The sequence below is a fragment of the Haplochromis burtoni genome, unplaced genomic scaffold (genome assembly GCF_018398535.1).
Source record: "Haplochromis burtoni strain Fernald_Lab_line unplaced genomic scaffold, NCSU_Asbu1 Contig_5, whole genome shotgun sequence".
Lineage (NCBI taxonomy): Eukaryota > Metazoa > Chordata > Actinopteri > Cichliformes > Cichlidae > Haplochromis > Haplochromis burtoni.
This window is the reverse complement of record NW_024582366.1, coordinates 4,022,417-4,043,227: the sequence shown is the minus strand read 5'-3', so window position 1 is coordinate 4,043,227 and position 20,811 is coordinate 4,022,417. Positions and strand designations below refer to the sequence as shown.

The window sequence follows — 20,811 nt, the reverse complement described above, 5'->3', positions numbered from 1 at the left end:
TCCACTTGTCTTTGCACTAGGATGATGTCGGCAGTAAATGTGCAGTCATATTCGTTGTGTTCCCACTAGTGCTGTCAGCGTTAATCTGTTAAAATGACATTAACGCCATAACACGGCAAATCTCCGTTAACGAGTTACCGCGGATCGCCCCGTGTGTGGGGCTGGACTGGCGTCAACACGTTAACAAGCTAACTGGCTAACGCACTAGTTCCCACCGAATTGAGCATTGCGTGGCACATCCGACATACTGTTTTACTTTTGTCCATGACGCGCTTACCATCAGGGTCATACGTCACATGAAAACCAAGATAGTTCCAAACGCCAGATCTGAATGAGGGTGGGGGAGGTTCAATTTCAGGTAGCATGAGGCTTAGACTTCTGTCTTGCTAGCTTGCGCTGCGCTCAGTGGATCGACAGTGCAGCCTAGGCGGAGTAGTCGAACGCAGATCCACTGAGCGCTCAACACAGACAGCATCGTCAGAAGAAAAGTTGATAAAATAAATTAAAAAAATTGTATTGTTCGATACATATGCGTACCGAACCGAAAGCACTGTATCGAACGGTTCAATATCGATACGAGTATCGTTGCACCCCTAATATATATAATATATTATAGTAAAGTGTTATTATATGGTCTAATTATATATATAAATATATGATATATACATTAAATAAAAACTTCTTTTTTTTGGTTTAGGTATAAAAATCTGACAATCATCTTTTTGCACTACCTGCCTATGAGTGTCTATCTGTGAGCTGAAGCTCTGGGGGATTTTGGGCATTAGTGGTCTAGGCTAACTGTGACAGGCGAGAGTCAGGGCTCTCTGCTACTTCCACTTAGCATAGCATATCTGGGGCTTTCTCAGCCATCAGTTCAGTCTTATATTTGATCTTAATCAATCCCTCAGCACCACAACATTTGTTCAAAAACTGTAATTCACCCCGGATCAAAGCAAAAAGTAGTAGTTTTTGCAGCAATACTGAAATGGTGGAACATATATGCCAGATACAAAAGGGAGCAAAGGAGGGATGATCAGTGGAAAATTAAAGAGAAAAAAAAGAAGATGTGTATTGAATTCTTAGCACCTCCCAGTCCTCCACACAAAGTACAAAGAAAAGAACTACTGAACACTGTTTTATGTGAGATATGCAAAGGAGAATTAGGTGGAGTGAGGAAACAGAATCGGAGGGAGCAGCTTTGGGTGTGGCCGTTTTTGATTACAAAAAAATAACTCAATGCACATTCATTCATACTGGCATTGCTTAAAAGTCTTAATAGAATTCAGCAAAAATCAGACAGAGACAATGGGGAAAGGAGAGAGGCAGGAGTCAGGGAAAACTGGGGGAGGGAAGGAGGAGGGAGAGAGGGATGGGAATGCAGAGAAAGGAAGAGATATTCAAAGTACAGACAAAGCGAGGGGGTGCAAAGAGGAAAAAGATGGGAATGAAAGGCAAAGAGGGGCCAGTAAGGTAACAAAGGGGGTGGGGGGCGGACGGAGAGGAGAGGATGGAGAGCTGCTGCACGCTCTCTTGTATTCCCCACAGCCCCGGCACGTCTTTCTTTGCCACTGTGTCGCTGGCATGCTAACACGCTGTCGCCTTCAGAGACAGTATGTGACTGTGTGCATGTACACAACTGCAGTGTCTTCTGTATGTTTGTGTGCCTGCCTTGAGTGTCTGTGTTTAACATGCAGCCTGATGGGCTCATTGCCCTACTGCTGCCCAGGGAGCCATTGTCTAGTACTTTGCTGCTGTACTTCTCTGTTCTGCTCTCTCCTCCCTGGCCTTCCTCTGCTCCACTGCCCTTTGCTAACCAAGGCATCCATTCATAACAGCTTGATAGCTGCCCTGGTATCAGTCTGTACAGATGATAGCAGCCCGGTTTCCGAAGCCAAATACCAAACAGTGATAGCAGCAACGTGCCCTTGGGGAATCTATGTGTGGATTTGAGGGGAAGCATTTCATTGGTGCAGAGCAGAGTGTTTGAAATACACCTGTATGAATGAATGTGCATTTGCTTGTATAGGTGGAAGCTGTTGATTATCTAACTGTCACGGGGGTGCTGGAAGCATAAACATACACAAGAGCGTGCACACATGCACACACCTTTTGTTCAATAGGAGATGGGCTATTGTGCTGCCTGTGCAGTCGGATTGTGTGCGAGCAGTTCCCTCACAGCTCTTAATAGCAGTTTTCAGGCAATTTTGTGTGTCAGCAGTGGCTGACTCAACAAACTCAAACACAGGGGAACACAAACCATACACTTACATAATACTAATGCATACACATTATCGGCAACACATACAAACAGAAAATGAGACATGTTATTAAGACTTATACACATGCACACAAATGCACACATACACACACACAAATCCTGTTTGTTCACTGGGGGTGTAGCCTAGAAAGAGCTGGAACCGGGCTTTGAATAAAAGCCGTGGCTTTTTGAATGGCTGAGCACCACAAGAAAAGGGCTTAGCAGCCAGCTTTGCCATTCTGTATCAACAGCCACTGAGTCTCTCTCACAAATACATGGCCTCTCTCTCTCTCTCTCTCTCTCTCTCACTAACTCTCTGACAGACACACAAGCACACACACACTGTGTCCCTCTATCGTTGTTTCTGTTAATACAGTCATTGCTAATGCAGTCATCTGCCAACGTATCAGGTCACCTTACACTGCACTTGCCTGCGCAGCATGTAGTGATTGTGTTGAATCTAATTAAAGATGGCTACTTCCTGTTACACCCGGAACAGCTGCCTGTGTGTCTGCAGTAAGGGGCAAAGCCCCAAAGCGGTTCGCATTTTCCACATGCCAGTGGCTTCCAATTACTTTAAAACAGTTTAAAAAACACTGCGGCGGTCGAAACCAACCGGCTTTTGAGGTTTGCTTGTTTCTTTTCTGCTTCTCCTCGGAAACTTTCGCAGACAGGATAAACAAAATAACAAAACCAAAATAGAGCCGGGGACTACCCTATTAGCAGGGATTTCCAGCTAGTCTACCCAAAGGCTGTCTTTCGGCTCATCGAGCACTCGCTGATGATTTATGAAGATGTTGCTAGATAATTATCAAGTCAGTTATCACCGCCAGTCATGTTAATTTGCCAGGTATGCCCTCATTTACCTGTGAATAAAAATGAAAATGGAAAAGATGAATAATGGCGAATGGGGAATTTTAAGAGATGAGTAATTATACCCTATCATCCCTCACCACAACTTTTTTTTTGAAGGATGACGGAACCAGGTGACATGAAGACACTGGCTTGTGGGAGACTCTGTCATCAGTATGCGTACGTTTTGTTAAAGTTTACCAGGTAGCCCAGTCATTAGCCATTCAGGTCGAAGATACCAGAAACAAAAGAGAGGTTAGGGCAGTTAATGCCAGGAATGCAACCTGCCGGGTAAGGTCTCTGGAGACCAGTGACTGGCACAATCTCACACACACACACACCCTTTCTGTAACAACCACACAAATTCATAAACACAAAGATCGCACAAAAGTATGCGCTTTCTCTTCTCTCTTTTTCTTTGTACCCTCAAACACTAGCTCGGGAGTGGTTCCTTACGACAAAAAAAAAAAAAAAAAATCAGGAAGCTCTAATGTATCACGCAGCACTGGAAATAAAAACAGAAACAATGACCCACATGCACTCACGCAAAGGATATACAACACTGGGCAAGGTAAACTGGGTAGGTCAGCTGCATTGTTTTGTCCCTTTTCTCCCCCTCACAAATCCTTTCTCTTCTTCCAGCTTTGTCTTTTTTTCCCATCACCATTCCCTCGTCTTTACACGTATCGCTGCCACTCTCTTTCTTTCTCATTCTTCCCTCCTGTTCCACCTGGTCTTGCAAAAATACACACAAGTGGCCAAAAACACCTCGAAATCTCTTATGTTACAGTCAGTAGATATTACAATCAAATAAAATGCTGGTAGCACAGAAGGCAGCGACTTCTTTGTAATTTGACCATTTTTTCAAGATAAGGCGGGCAGTCATTTTACGCACTTCTGCGAGACAGGCTTGGTTTGATAGATATCACAAACTAGCCAGTGTGAGAGCAATTCATGCTTCACCTTTGCAAAGCCGGGACGACGGCATTGCTCTCCTGCGTGAGACAACTGCATTCTGGACAATCTTTATCATATCACAACTGTTACTGATCTCTGATGGCAAACAACAGCAGACTTTTTGCTGAAAAGGCTTTACACATTTATTTCAGAATCCAGACTTTATGTCACTTTGGGAAGCTTGTGATAGTGGATATACATGTGTTTGTTTGTTTCTTAGCACCTATAACTTAGCATAAAAGGTAAAGGAGAGGGCGATTGTTATTATTTAAGGACATTCTTACAAATAGCTATCTGTGAGATTAGTCACATTCATATGTTTTGGGGTGGAAAGCTCTCTCTCTGTCTCTGTCTCCGTCTCACTCCCACCCGCCTTGCTGCCACTGAGATTCTTTCTGGCCCCTTATTCTTAATCGCCACTAAGTTAATTAATCTCACACTTGGCCACTGTAATAACTTGACTTGTTAGACCTCTTCCGCGCAAATGGACTTTGCCTCTTTAGCAGCTAAAAGCACCAGTAATGAGCCATCTGAAAAAACACGGCCGTGTCAGTGTTAATATCCGCTCAACCTTTCATAATGTTACAATTACATATTAGCCAAGCGTCCTCCTGTAAATATAGCAACAGAAAAAAAAGTTATATAACTGTAACTAACTAACTATATATCAAAGTCTGATGCCATGGAAATTAGCAGAAGGCTCAGAGTAGGAGAGCTGGTTTGACTCATACATAAAATACAATGACTTTTAATAATTTTATTTCATGTATGAGTCAAAGTATAAACAAAAATCAAAGTATAAGAAAATCTGTGACTTTAACCTTAAAACTACTACAGACAAAGAACCTTAACATTTATATTGCAAGTAGTGCAAAATGTTGTTCTACTTCCACCATGACGTATTTGATTCAGATTCATATGCTTACTACTAGCAGCATTGTTTTATGACAAATCATAAAAGCGTATGTCCGATTATCTATAATACTAATAATCAAAAAGGATAGCTTAAGTTGAGTTAATAGGGTAGGAAAAGTTAAAGCCAGACTAAAACTTTTAGTATTTGCACTCCTTGTCCTCAGCCCCGCTCAGCATTATCTGGTCAATCTCATGGTCTGGGATTGTCGAGGTCCCAAACCTTATTACATATTAATGTATTTAACCTATTGAGGAACCACTCAATAGACAGTCACAGCACAGAATCCTGGCGCTGGGCAATTAAAAGAAATTGAGGGATGGACAGACAGACTGCCATCCAAGGCTGTTGGGGTCCATATGGCGGGGGGCTTTCAGAGGCGCTCTTCAATTACATAAAGACCTCTGTGCATTGGCATGACACACAGAGGAGCCCAGACAGCAACACCAGAGAAAGAAGGAATAAATCATATTGCACTTAGTAACACACACACACACACACACACACATTTATATGCATATACACTAGCGCAGAAAGAGACAGAATGGCAAATACAGAAGTCCCAAATTGCAGACACACAGAGCAGGTCAACAAAGGCACAACAAGATTTTGGATTCACTGTAACATGACAACAGAACCACTTGCATCAACACTCAAGCACCGTGACACACTACAAGCAAGCCCGACTGATCCCAAGCTTGCTTACGGCTCGTCTCCTCTTTCTTCTGAAAGCAGCTCCAATGCAAAAGAAAAAGACTGACTGTACATCAGGACAAGGAAGGTAAGGACACTAGCTAAAATAGGTATGATCAAGGCAAGCTGAGCTTAAATGGTCTGGCTGAAGATGTGTAGATGACAAATGAGATATGTCAGGGGATGGAGAGCTTAGGGTTAAATACCTTTTCTAGCTTTTTTTCACCCCAATTTAAGATATTTTTCATTTTGTCATCTGCCTACCTTGCCCCCACCCCCTCTTCTCTTGGGATGTGTAGGAGGGACATGCACTACCCTAGCTAATGTATTATTCACCCTTCATTGATGTGTAACTAAGCCTGGCAGTTTGGAGGGAGCACGGTGTCACCAATTACCCCACACTACCACCACCTACACATACACACAGAAGCTCTAGTCACAAGGCCACCAGGAACCCATTTATTAATGTGCTGACACACAGCACACAGAGCTAGCACACACTGTTTTTCCTGTATCGAAAACATGGGTTTCAGTGTAACGTGCGTGTGCGTCACTGTGGTTTACTCATATTTTGGGAATGTGTCGCTGTTATGCGGCCTAAAATCAAAGTCGTTATAACTGACGTTGTTAACATAGAGGTGAGGACGTCTTTTGAGGTTAGGGTAAAGTTAGGGTAGCGGTATGGGTTATTGTTAAGGTTATTGTTAATTACCACATAATAAGGAGCAACAGATTAAATGAAATTATTACTTTTCCCTGTGCTTCTTTAAACACACAAATTTGCGAATGTAATTGCTTTCAGATGCACACAAACAACAGAAAGCTTGTTTCTCACCTGGGCTGTTCAAGTCAAGCAACAGTTAACTTTTTTCATAACTAACCCAAAAGTTTCCCTCACATTCCCACCTGCATTATTGTTATACTTATAACACAGCCTGTGGCAAAGTTAGCTAGTTAAAAAAATAACAATCCCACTGTTTATGCCTAAGCTCACCCATTAGCGCATGTGTTCGGCTGGGTTCAGTTCTGTTGTGGCCTTTGGCGATAAAATCTGAAGGGAATAAACAAGAACGAGGTAAAAGTTTGTTTTTCTCCACAACTGGAGACATGGGAAATGAGATGCACCAAAAATATCAGCTCGTTTCCATCCAGCTTGTGTGTGTTCCCTCTACCTTCAGCACAAATACACTTGGTGGTCCAAGTGAGCTAGGTGGGGTTGGTAGTGCTCCGACCGCAGGGTGTGGATCAGTCCTGACCTGATTAGTCATCATGCCTGACCCTGAACCAGCCAAAGAGGGAAGAATACAAATGAATCTCCAGGACTGCTCGCCAGTAAATTTGACTTGGGACCAGTGTTTATGTGATGCAAACCACACCACACAAGGCCACAGTGGATGAGCCTGCTGACCCTGAACAGTGACTGTGCCATTAAAACCAAAGGGAAAAATGCTCGGGTGTTCGCCGAGTTAAAAGTAAGTAGTTAAAGTAATTGGACGATGGTGTTTAGAGAAGTGATGTCATGCCGTTGGCTTACTTTGATCAATAAAGCGATATAAAGTCAGCAGCGTGCTGTTTGGAACAACCCAAGACAATAATAATTAATAATGACAATTAATCATGCCAGAGTTAAGCCCCTCTTTCCCTGAGCGTACTGGGAAAGTGTTACTATTTCACCAGCATGAAGCTTCTTGTTTTCTTTCGTCGGGTTCTCTTCTTGTCAAGGCTCAACACATCCAGAGTACTCTATTCTTGGGTTAATGAACAGGTGAGGAATTACTTAGACAGATGGAGAAGGAAATTGATTTTTTTAAGTGTCGCCTCATTATCCCATGTGGGGCACTTTATTCAGCACCACAGAAACACAACACCAGAAAACATGGGTTGTGTAACGTCAAGGTCGTATGGTTTGGTGTGTGCATAAACAAAATGGGGGTCAGCGGTTTGAAATTGTCTGGAAGCCTGGCCATTAGTGAGAGACTAATTAGGGGAGACCAAGTGGTTTCCAGTACCGGTCGAAGCCAAGATTCATAAATAAGTAAGTGCAGGGGCAGCTTGGGCGCTTAATTAACAAAGCGTGAAAAAAGGGCGTGAATCCCAAGAGGCACAAACCCAATCTGGTTGCAAGGACGGGCTATCGGCAGCAATCCTGTCTATCTTGGTGGCATTGATTGATAGCAAGCCAAATTGAATCCCCAATCATCACCACCCTTTTAGTTCCTGCACCCTGGGGGATTTACAGAGGCCAAATTTGGCACACAGGGTCATGCTTTTGAGTCCCCTTTTCTGACATCGGTGCCATAAACAGCGCAACCCCCTACCCGACAACCTTTCTCCTGTGTTCACTTGACCATACCCATCTGGCCAGAGGTTATCTGACCCCTGTGTGTGTGTTCTTGCTCACACTTTCATGTCTTTGCCAATTGTTTTCACACTCTTAAGCTGTTTGCCTTGGTATTTAAACCCCAGACACCTCCTGCAACTCACACTTAGAAACCCTCTGCCACCTAAAGCAACATATTAAGTTACAGCCAAGTGAGATGCCATTGTCTTTCTTTTTTCCTTTTTTTTTGCAGTCGTTCTTTCTGTCCTAATCTTTTATATTGTTAAAGCTGACAGGCGAAGAACGTGTTTTGTGGAAGAAGGGAAAAAAGCAGTGTGTCACGAAAAGCGACAAGCTGTCATGTAAGCGTTAGGCTTTGAACCTTTTTTTTGTTTCTATTTTCTGTATATGGAACACCATTTGGTTTTTGTGACATACAGGACTGTTTCAGTCGGTGGAACGAGCAGAGGTGGTGTACATTCACCACACCTTTCCACTGTATCTTTCTCTCCCTACAGACAATGGGGGAAGTCATCTTGACAATCAAGACCTTATCACACAGTAGGCAACAACAATGGGTCTCCGAGTAGTAAATAGCAACTGTCTCCCAGCTGCTTACTGTCGCTGTTGGGATTTTGATATCACAAGGCCGTGAGATAACAGGCGGAGGAAAATAATACTGTAATTAGGGCCTATTGCAAGTGTGATAAGCTGCAGTCACAGAAGAGGTAACTGAAAAGGGGCAGAGGGAAGAACCACAGAAAAAAAAGCATGAAATAAAGAAAAAAGGGCTAAATAACAGTGTAACTCAGAGATCATGCCTTTAAGCTGAAAGGCCTTAAAACTTATGGTTTTATTCTCTAAATTGCTTAGAAGAAAGAAGACAAGCTGTATGGTAGGATAACAATGAACATGGAACAATCTAGAATATAAGTAAGGCTAAATAAAGTGTACAGGCCATCAATGCCAGTTTCAACCACATTTTTAGAAACCTTCTGATGGATTAACAACCCATCTACGGAGTTGTCGCCTTTTGCCCAGTGACAGCTGGGATAGGCACAAGCTCAACTGTGACCCTGAACTGGATAAGGGGAAGAAAATGGATGGATGGATGGATGGATGGATGGATGGATGGATGGATGGATGGATGGATGGATGGATGGATGGATGGATGGATGGATGGATGGGTGGATGGATGGATGGATGGATGGGTGGATGGAGCTTCTTCCCTTACATATTATTGACCTAATTTTTTTCATGTGTTTTTGACCCCCATTCTGATAATTTCAGTGAATGCATTTCGAAATTGTCGTACAATGCTTCGGTTGATTACTACTGGTCGTTTGCAACATTCATTAAAAAAATCACGAGCACGCCTGTTAAAGGCTGGTTCCTTCAAGTGGGACTATGTGCATGTGTTCAAGGTGCAGAGTTATTGAAAGGCACTAATGGGAAGCAGTGGATCTTCCCTGGTGTAATCTTCTACCTGAGAGGAAATACCATCGTGTAGTGAAAGCTTTGATGATAGGTTAGTGGCAGAATTCCAAATGATGGGATGATCTTTGTTGTGCTCAAATGGATCTCTCAGATACTACTCCTCCTCTGAAGCTCAGCTCGTCACACTCCTTCCTCCCGGTCTTCTGCTACCTACCTGTCCACTACCATCCTCGGCCATCCTCCCCCTCCCCAAACTCAGTTGAGGCGACCTTGGCTCCCAACAACCTCTGGTCTGCATAGTTGCTTCGCTCAACACCTTTTGAAATGAACTGGCAGCCCAATAAACAGAACTAAGTGGGTTTTGAAAAAGAAAACCCTCTGAACCCTCTCTTCTGGCCTGCCTCTCCTTTCTCTGCATGGCCTTGTACACACACACACAAACTGCTTAAACTTTGAGGGGCTTGGAAAAAAAATTATAACCTTTCTGACTTTGACTCAGTGGGGGAGTGGAGCGTGGCGAGAGTTGGACTCATCAAACACATTGCTCCCCTAGCCAAGTTAGAGGCTCAAACTCCAGAGGAGTGTGGGCTAGTTTATGCATCATTGCTACCTTCTATCTGCTATTCCATTTCAGCATCAACAGAATCCACTGTGCTAAACTGTGATTCCCGCTAACGGTAAGATGAACGCTGAATATCGTGTATAATTTTTAGCTTAATTCTTTTTAATCCCTTCTCTTTAATTTAGTTCACATACATAAAGTACATACACAGCTGAACGCTCTGAAACTACATTTCTAGGAAACGAAAAAGAAATGAGGAGTCTTTGAACTGTCTGGATGTTTCAAGCAGACCCTTTTTTTTACTCCCCTCAATCTCTGAGGTCCCCCGCTGCTCTGTTAGGACAGGAAGAAAGAGGCTGATCGATTGGGTCTGACAGAAATGAAATGAATGGAGCCACTCGATTGATTCATTAGCACAGGAGTGAATGAATGTAGATGTGGGCTCTGACCCTAAGAAGCGGGCGTAAGGATCAAGGTTTTGTGGGGTTTATGTGCACATGTGTGTCCAGCCGCGTGATTAAGAAACTGTCACCGCTCGTGTTTTCAATGTGTGTGTGTGTGTGTGAGAGAGAGAGAGAAAGGTCACAAGGGATTTCCATAAGGTGTAAGAGGGGAAGGGGAAGCTGTTTATGGCCTGACTTGGCACAGAGGGAGGGGGTCAGCCTATATTGTGTGGTGCTTTCATCTGGCTCATTGCAATTAGTGTTTCACAGCACTTGTCAAATCCCTTTTAAAGTCACAGTCGGCAAGCACCATGACAAACAGGCACGGTGGTACAAAGACACAGAAAAGTGTTTAAAATTGTCCCAAATTAGCAAACTTAGAAATAAACTTTCTTCTAACAGTGAAACACCAGCTTTGTGAGATGAGTGAAGCTGATATCAAAGCCACAGGGTGGCCTCTGTTTCCTTCTTATGCCACATCCACAGCAACAAGCATCGTTTATAGCTCTATGTCATCTACACTTCTACCAAGTGCAGAGGTGTTAGGACAATCTCAGTAACAACCTGGCAGCAGCGACACCTCCACATTTGCAAGATTGCCCTGAAATGTTTATTTTTATAACAGTCACTGAGGCTTTTTTGTTCGTTTGATTCTTTTATTTATTTATTTATTTTACATTTGCTTCAGCATCCTCTATATGTTGTACTCATTGTATGGCATATTTCAACTTTCATCCCCATTTGATTTTGCAGTGATATCAGTTTGCAGGACTTACTCACAGATAATACGTGGATGCAATGAAATCAGTTCCTGTGTGCAATACAAGAAAAACCAATTAAGCTCGTCTTGCTGTGAGAAAAAAAGAAACCGGAATAAACAAGTTTCTTTAACAGTGAAACACCAACTTTGTGAGATGACTGAAGCTGATATCAAAACCACAGGGTGGCCTCTGCTTCAGCAACAAACATCACTTTATAGCCATATGTGATCTACACTTCTACCAAATGGGCAGGTGTTAGGGCAATCTGAGTAACAACACGCCAAAAGTGACGCCTCTACATTTGTAAGATTGCCCTCATGAAACGTTTACTTTTATAACAGTCGTTGTGGCTTTTTTTTACCTTTTCTTCCGCGTCCTCTAAATATTGCACTCACTTGGAACATAAAAGTCACGGTGTCACTGAAACTCTGTTTCACTGTGAGCCGAGGTTAAGTAAATGCTCCCCACAGCCGGCAGTGTCTGAAGGGAAGCTGCAGTGTGGAACTGTGGAGATTATGTAAAAATATGGACATCGGGTCACATGTTATTGCTGCTTCTGTCACCCAAATGTGTTGGTTTCACCCACCCTGTGCGAGCCGTGCTGGAGAGCGTGTTTAAGATGTTCAGAGTGAATTGGATGAGCTGTTGATAAGAGAGCAGGGATCTAGTTAAACCCGCCGCCATTCTCCAGAAGACGAGAGAAAAAAAGGGGAGAAATATTTAATAGAGGTGGGGAGTCTTCCTGGGTCTTCTGAAGTGTAGATGAAGTGTGGGCGGTTAGTGTTTTTGACACCCAGGATGAGAAGTGGGGCACAATAAGTTGTAATAGAGTTCTACTGCAACACTGTACTCAGTGTGAGCAGGAGCACTCCTGCACAGACCTCTTACCAAGTAAAATATACACTCCTGTTCTCACACATGCATTATGGTTAATTACAGTGGACATTTGAGCCCATCACATCAGTTCTGACTACCGCTGTTCCTTTGAAGCAGTGCCTATCATCACACATAGGCTTGCTCAGGATGGCTATTTGAAAATTAGCAAAAGCTGTTTCCCTGCTCTTGAAAAGGAATAAGGGCCTGGAGCTAGGCTGTCTGCCACAAAATGTCTTACCATTAACCACCCAGCTATGGTTAAACTCAACAAAGAAATCTCCCTCCCCGCTTCCTGCATCTCTGTTTCCTTCTTACATTTAACAAGGCCAGCAAAGGCTGAAACCAGGTAATGTGGCCTTTATTCCCCCTGAAGGCACGCTGTTTTACAGCTGTGTCCACTCTCCCGACAGATGTAACTAGCCATTTTCAAAGACAAATATCAAAGATCTCTTTTCTGCTCCATTGGCAAAAATTTGTTACAAGAGCCTGTAGCTCGTAAAGAAATGGTAGGAGGATGCCCTGAGGTGGATCAAACTGCTACGAGGAGAAGTCCGGTCCTTTAAACTCCACCTTTCAAACCTCCCGCTGACCCGGTCTTTTTCGACTCTCTGAGAGGCAAGAGGCACGTTAGCTTTTCATGTTTACTATTTGTCGTCTCTCATAAGCAGACTGAGTCTTAAATGCAAACACCACTCATCTACAGATTAGCCATATGGGACAAAATGGAGTCATGCAAACATCAGCCACCCACTGTGCCCTAAATCTGCTCTGCTTGTGAGTTTTTACATGTGAGCCTTAGAAAAGTTGCCAAAGTTTCTTTATAAATATGCACATCCTCTTTTATGATATACTTTGTTTTCCCCACTGGAATAGGACAAGCTCTGGGCTTTGATTGTTCAGCTACTGAACAAGACTAGCCTTAGGCAGAGAGCCCCACATCAAAATCATACAAAAAGACCCCCTCATGACCTCTCGATAGGGATCACACGACGTGGGCTGAGTGTGGGTGGAAAGCACAGCAGATACTAACTCACCTATAATATGAACATTCTGACACATGGTCATTGAGTAGCAGACAGAGCCTATAAAATGTCATCTCAGAAAGCCATTATTATTATTAAGTTAACGTTTTTCTAACAGTATTCAAGTCATTATCATAAGTCAGTTAAACACAGCGGGGGGAATATCCCACTCATGTGCTTCCTCATCTGATTTATAGGGTTTTCTCTGTACTGCTGCAGAGTCAAAGCACCTTGAGAAAACTGTTGTTGTGATTTGGTGCTTTAGTTTTATATATTTAAAACTGAATCAATGAATCAACCATCAGCTTACACATTAAAGGGTTAATATGCAGGGAGTTTGCAGGACAAAAGTCATCAGGTTATATAAAAGTTTGAAATAATATAAATATAGTAGAGATCTTATTTTTAATGTTTGACAGTTGTTTTTAAAAACTAGGTTCTCATTCAAAAAAATATCAGCATTGCTGGACGTTGAGCTTGAGTGCCTCCATCTCTCAATGCAGTCAAAACATTTCTTAAAAAACAAAAAAGTTAGTTGAGACTGCACACATGGACAAACTGTACCTCCAGCAGTGCACACACAGACCCTCCCCAACCCCTGTAATCTCCCAAATACACTCCTCTCGCGTAGATCAACAGCCCATCTTGCCCCTCGCCCATAAGTGAAAAATCTCTCCTTGCTCTCCTTTTCGTTCCCTGTGTCTGTGTGTGTCTCTTTTCCTTTCTCTCGTGTTCTGCTTGGCTAAATATAGACAGCAGCAGTGTGTCTGTGTGGTGGGCTGGCCCAGACACATTCACCCTCCCCTGCTTGCTCTCCACACTGAGTGTCAAAGACCTGCCATCCCACAAGGCCACTCTGTTGGAGACCAGGAAAGACTGCGCGCACAGTGCCATATGCAAGGAAATCCATACACAAAAACTGTGCGCACACATTTTGTTTGGCATAAAAAAAAGATCTGGAACAACCTCTTGTAAAACTACCATCAATTCTGAATACTTACAAGTGCTTGTTTACATTAACGTAACAACAAGTCCTCACGGCAGTAATGTGAGAAGGATAAACCCAGTTAAACATCATACACGCCGTTTATTCGTGTGATTATATTCGTCATGGTTTCTGTGCGGTAAAATATTTTACGTGCTTTACTTCACTTAATAGTGCATGTGTCTATATAACATTCTTGTAATCACAAGAATGTTATATAAACTCGACTAATGGCACTGTCATTCATTAACAGTGCCGTGTACATGTCCAATATAAATATTTGGTGAATCTGAGGTGGATATAAACATAGTCGCTGATATGATAAACACTGCTTAGTGGGATTATTGTAACTATATTTTAAGGCAAAGTAGTCACAACCTAGAGAAACTATTATATTTCTGTAATTGTTTTACTTACATGTCTGAAATGGTAAAGTTTTGTTGAAGCTGAAGCTAAGCTGCTGCCTGCCTCCATGTTCTAAAGCCCTAAGCAAACATAGGAAAATTTATTTGGTCACACTCTGATGTGTCACATTGAGGTTTATATTCATTAATTGTTCTTCACTGTAGTTCCTCAGAAAAAAATATCCTGTTTTGACTATATCCCTATTTGCATCCTTGCTGCCTTATTTTGACTAGTAATCCTCGTTCATTCACTTCCTGGTGTATGAAGGCTCATGCAGGCCTGACATGGCTGCCGCTTGTCTGCATGTGAAATTCCAGCTCGGTGAATCTTTCCATGCCGCCGTCAGAGCCATGAACCGTCCTTCGGTGTGCATGAGTGCTCCTGCAGGCCCGCTGCATCTGTAAAGTCTGTCAGCTCTGTTGCCCTCTGGGTTGCTGATCCAAATCCAACCCCACACCCTGAAAACCACCAGACTGCTCCCCTGTACCATCATATCCCAACTCCCTACATGTCGTCATCCACGCGCCATTTCTTCCCAAGCGCCTGAACCTATGTCAGAATGCATCTGTTCAATGCAGCTCCAGCCTAGCATACGACCTGCAGACGGTCTGGGATCCCTGTTGGCTGATTGACTGGCACAACTGCCTCTTATGACTTTATCATTTCTTTTGTTTGTTGTTCAAAACATTGAAAAATGTAAATAGGATGAGATCATCATGCCGTGCAGCATGCAATTCTGAAGAGAACATTACCAATGAGAGACAGAGCCCCAAAATAATAGATAGATAGATAGATAGATAGATAGATAGATAGATAGATAGATAGATAGATAGATAGATAGATAGATAGATAGATTACAATAATAATAAATTATATATTTAATGTATACTTATATATAATAAATTATAATTATTATTATTAGTACTAATAGTAGTAGCAATAGCACTGCTACTATTTGAATTGCATTTTGGAGTATATTTCACAACATACAGTCTTTCCTTCATCGGGCCAATTGATTCAGGACATATCGACAATTATCCTTATGCGTTGTTTATTACCTTTAGCCAGTGTTCCGAATCAAATCTGAATCTGTGGTTTTGAAAGGCTGAGCAAGGGCGAATGGCTAGATCAATAAGACCGCATTAATGGAGACTTTACGCATTCCCTGTGTTGAGGGTGTCCATCTGTGCGTCTGTGTTTTTTTCATCTTATATATCTTTCATAATCGCATTAAGATAGATAGATCTTGTCCCCTTGTAGAATGATTGATTAGCAGAACTGACGCTTTTATTTTGCAAATTCACTTTCACGCCTCTTTAGCGCCACATCCACTTAGCCCTTCAATGGTCTCTGTGATAGGCACCATAGGGTCACTAATATGTCCTTTTGTTACTTCAATAGTGACCTTAAACAGATTTGTTCAGTAAATTTGCTTTTGAATGTTATGTAGACGAGCTCCGGAGGAAAAGTTTGACTTAGCTGCTTCACTGGGAGTCCCGCTCAGGCCACACAGACTGACCCTGCGCCTTTAAATAAAGCCCGGTGTATGTAGGCCTTGGGACAGCTGGTCCCGGCCAGAATGGCCCAATTACTCTCTTTATTACGAAGGTTAGTTGCGTTTCAGCAAGATGTGGTCACCTGAAATCTGTACACGGGTAAAGTGAGAAATATCAATCAAGCAGTCACATGACCAAAGGAGGAGAAAGAAATCAAGTTCGATAAGACTCGAGCGTTTACAGTATGGACAGAGTTTACGCATATTTTTTATGCATGCGTTGTTAATATATTAATCACCACCTGGAAATGATAATTAAATATATATACATAAAAAATGTTTATGAGGACTAGGGGGACTCCCCTGCTGGAAAAAAAGAGCGAGAATAAATCACGGGAGAGAGTTTGATGAGAAATGTGCCAACTGCAAACAGGCACAGGAAAGCTCCCGTGGAGGTGTGATCTCACCCACATAAAAACATAAACATGTGCGCTACAAAGCCCTTGCTTGTGCGTAATCAGTCGTCGAAACACACAGCCATAAATAGAAAAAAAAGACTGGGGAACTCTCTGTCGCTGTTTATGTGGCTTCGGCTAACAATAAAAAAACGGTTTAAATTGAGTAAAAATTTAGTTCCAGTGGGTCCAGTGTTTGAGTTTAGAGAAAAATATAATAAGAAAGAATAAGAAAAAATCTGGCCTGCTCTTAAGACACTTGTACAGTATTAGCGGGGTGTTTTGCCTGTCCCGTATATCACCAGGAAGCCCGTTCATACTTTTTTGTGCCTTCGTTCTCCCAAAACATCTGCGCACTAAATAGCACAATTATCGACGCAATTTGTCTCCTCAGCACACTGCTAAGCACACCAAAGTTCAAGGCCACGGTAGCATCCGCCGAGGACGACCCAAAACGCCAGGGCATCAATCAACCCTGACATAAACACAGGTTAATGGTTTCATCTCTTATTTAACTGAGATACAATTAAGACACTTAACCCATCTGAGTAGTCCAACCCATAACAAAGATTACATAAAATTCAATAGCATAAACAACTCTTATGTTAAGGTTTCGTGTACAGCCACATTAAGAAAATTACCAAAAGTATCAAATCCAGCAAGAAAACAACCGTCATGCTTTTACGTGCCTGATGTGCGCCACATCAAACACCCAATCAGTTAAATGAGGTATGCTGAATGAGGAGTCAAATTAATGTTTTGCGCTGATGTTGCCACGGAGAACTCAGAAACCCTGGGTTTAACTGTCCCATAATTACACGATTACAAATAAACTGAATTTACACTGTTGAAGACCTTGGGAGTGACTTTTATCCTACATGACTTTTTAAAATATCAAATGTAAAACCAAAGGGTCAAAAAGAAAACATGAAATAATTAACAGCCTTTTCCGCGGGCAGTGTGACCCCGGGACCGGAGAGGCGCACAGTGAGCCTGGGCAAACGTCCCCCCGCCGGGCCGCTTGTTGCTCCCTAACTCGCCATAAACCCATATATCCCAGAAAGAAGTCCTAGCAGCAGCCATAAATCATCCGGCTGTATTACAAGCTTAGGTAAACCCCCAGCCAGGTCAGTAGAGCAGAGTTTATGGCATCACTTAGGTAGGGAATAGATTGTTCTAACAAAATACATCAACTTCAAGCAGTGCGAAGGAAAACTTTCTGCTTTTGTTAAGGCCAAGCCCTCTCTCGCTCTGTCTCCCTTTCCCGGCTCACTCCCGGTGTCTACTTCTTTACCCCACAACTTTTGCACGACAGGAATCCACCCATCCATTCAAAGCCATATGTTTTAAGTCAGTGGTTCCTCACTGGGGTCCGGTGAGGTACAGGGCCACTAAGTGGCATTCAAGGTTCCTTAGAAGAAGAAAAAAATAGATATTTGGGACTTTTTTAAAGATTTGGAAATAGATATTAGAATTTGATTATTCTAATAAAAGATTTTCATTGAAAATATTTCTTTTTTTTTTTTAAATCACAGCCTACTTTGGTCTTCTTTTGTGTAGAATTAATTAAATAAATGAATAAAACCAAACAAAATACATCTTAACCGGTAACCATAGTGTTACTAAAGTCACTCTTATTAACTGAGTTTTGACTCTAGGTCCTGACCGAGCAAATATTACTACGTGGAAATCAGAATAATTGGTTGTGAAGAGTTTAAGAAAGTGTGGGATATAAGAATTTCTTAAATTGCGGACAACATGGATTGAGAGCCATTTCAGAGGCTGTAAAACAATCTTCATTTAGAGTAATTTGTGTTTGTATTAGCTTAGCAGACAAAGCGACTTTCCACTGCAGTTAAATAAATAAATAAATAAAATTAAACTCTTTTTTCCGTGCAGCCTGCTGTCAGTTTTTTTTTAAATCAAAGGCCCTGTGTATCTACAGCAGGCTAGTTTATTCATAGTGTAAATCTGGTGCGCCACTTGTATTTCAAACAATCGGTGACAAATCGGCAGAAAGTAAAATGTACCTTGGGGAAAAAATATCCATCAGCAACAACCTTTTCTCAGTTTCTGAGAGTGAAAAAACAAAAACTTCAGACGTTATGTGGACAGGTGGAGAAATAAGCTGAGATCGAGACGCGTTTGCTGAGCCAGTGGCCCACTGTCCTACTTTCCTACTGGCATCACAAGCCAACCGGGAGCCTCGCCTGGGCTCCGACATTCATACTCTCAAGCTTTAGGCCTCTTTCAACCTTATTTCGACTAGTCCATTTTTTAAATTCCCAAACATCGCAGAGTGAAACAAAGTACGGGGAAGACGTAATAGAAGAGCGGGACAGTCGTTTACATCGCTGGGAAAAACGACAGATGGAATTTCTCATTGATTTTACGCACTGCAAACATCCACACAGAGCTAAGACAGATGAGCTGTCAGAGGAAACTGATAAAAATAACTGAGGATTACCAAATTCATATCACGTTAATAAAAGACAATAAATAAAATAAAAACATCTGATAAAACTAAAATAATAATTACTGTAAAGATGAGAGAAGAGACAACTCATCAGTTATAAAAATGACTTTACCAAATCACACGTCGCGTTTCAGATATTTCAGATTAATAAAAAAAATATTCAAAATGTGGGTTATGATTCAATCCCCTCGCCTTCTTTTGAAGGGCACATAAATATACGCATAGTCCAGATGTCAGAAGGCCACACACCGAAGCAATCCCTTAAAATGCACGCAGTTGACCTGGGGAAAGTGCTGGGTGTGTGTGCGTGGGGGGAAAGCCGCGACTCCCCAGTGAGATACAGTGTGGAGCTAATGTCCTTAAATGACAAAGAAAGCACTGGCAGCCCTCACAATCCTGTGCTCCAAAAAAGAATACACAACGATCATTGAAATGGATGAGCTTTCGTGGACGCACAACAATTGAATCCTGTAAAGTCAGTAATTTCATTAGAGATGCTTAAAAAAGAAAGAACGAAATCAGCCACGGCTGGTCACTTCCAAAATGAAATTAATTCGGGGGGTAGAAATGGAATCATGATTTTTTGGGTACGGCTACATGAGCTTTAGGGTGCAGTGCCCAGCCTTTAAGAGGCACGGGTGCGGACTCGCTTGGTGTGGAGAAATATTAGGCTTCAGGAAAGCTGCAACATGAAACCTCTAGAACAGTTAAAATTTCTTACCTTCCACGGCAGACACCACAGGCAGCAAGAGGCTGCATAAAAGCAGAAAGTAATCCATTGTCATAAAGCGGTCAGGTCGGACATGTAAATAGACCCACGGCAGAGAGAGTGAGGAAGGAATACAATCCTGGGTGATCCGACGCTCCACGCACCCAGTCCCGTCCCGGTCCCCGCTGTGTCAAACCTCCAGGACCAGAGTTACCTCCATTCACCAAAACACATAGAGGTGAGAGTTCAGATCAAATATCGCCTTTGATATAAAATATTTCAACCCTTCTCCCCTTTTCAGTGATTTCCAAAGTGCCTTATTAAACCAGGGAAAAGACAACAGGCGCAAGTCTCACGGTCCCTTCCCCTCGCATTGAGCGAATGCACTGAAAACAGGTAGTCCAGCCCGTGGTCACCATCCGGAGAATATTTCCAGCAGCGTTTGGATGATACTCGGTAACAAAAAAGAAAGAAAAAATGGAAATGCCAACCTTCTCCGAGAGATCCAAGCACTTTCTCTATAGTCAGAGCAGAGGCAGAGATAGCGGCAGTGCTGTCAGGATCATGCTGTATAGTCCCATACGTGCACGCTCACGTGCGTCAAGTGGTATTCCTATAAGGAGAGAGCCGCGGTTTATAGATATTTATTCCCTGAGCGAATTTATCGGCTTTGGCTGCCGCGTAAACCGTCTTGTTTCGCTCGGCTTGTGCACTGGAATGAAGCACAAGGCGGTGGATGAATAAGGAGAGGAGAGAGAGGGAGAGAGCGAGCGAGCGAGCAAGCGAGAGACCTAGGGGGGGACCAAGAGGAGGGGTTACGGCTGAAGCAGCTGCACTGAAAAACTGTACCATGACAATCATTTACTTTCCACATTTATTCTAAAATAAAAACCTGTGTCTGCTCCAAATAAGAATGCATCGCTACATTTTTCTGCACTTATCTCCGGAGCAGCCTTTGTTTGTGCCACATCCACAATAAAGCAAACACAGGAGACGGTTTCTCTGCTTCTCTGCCAGATGTTTAACTGTGTAGTGACTACCTATAAGAAGCTTCAACAGTCCTATACAATGGCAGCTTTGTTAACTTGATGTTTTTTTTTTAATTCTAGTTTACTTTTTTCTGCAGCGGGTCACTGACTTGGCTTAGAGCGCATGTAAAAGCATGGACACACAGCGCCCCCTTGCGGGTCGCT

At 42.5% G+C, this 20,811-nt stretch overlaps 1 protein-coding gene across 8 annotated transcripts in view; it reads right to left on the bottom strand.

Annotated features, from left to right (window-relative positions):
- Positions 1–20,370, bottom strand: part of LOC102290173 (ephrin type-B receptor 3) — a 57,685-nt gene extending 37,315 nt beyond the window's left edge. For 5 of the 8 annotated variants that reach the window (XM_014333181.2, XM_014333183.2, XM_014333184.2 and 2 more), the window contains exon 1: positions 19,631–20,369. In XM_014333181.2, coding sequence (XP_014188667.1) covers positions 19,631–19,694 — 64 coding nt within the window. In that variant the 5' untranslated portion in view covers positions 19,695–20,369. Of the gene's footprint in view, positions 1–19,630 lie in introns of all 8 variants that reach the window. The other 3 variants (XM_014333187.2, XM_014333182.2, XM_014333186.2) reach the window with 2 other exon arrangements.
- Positions 20,371–20,811: the final 441 nt, after the last annotated feature.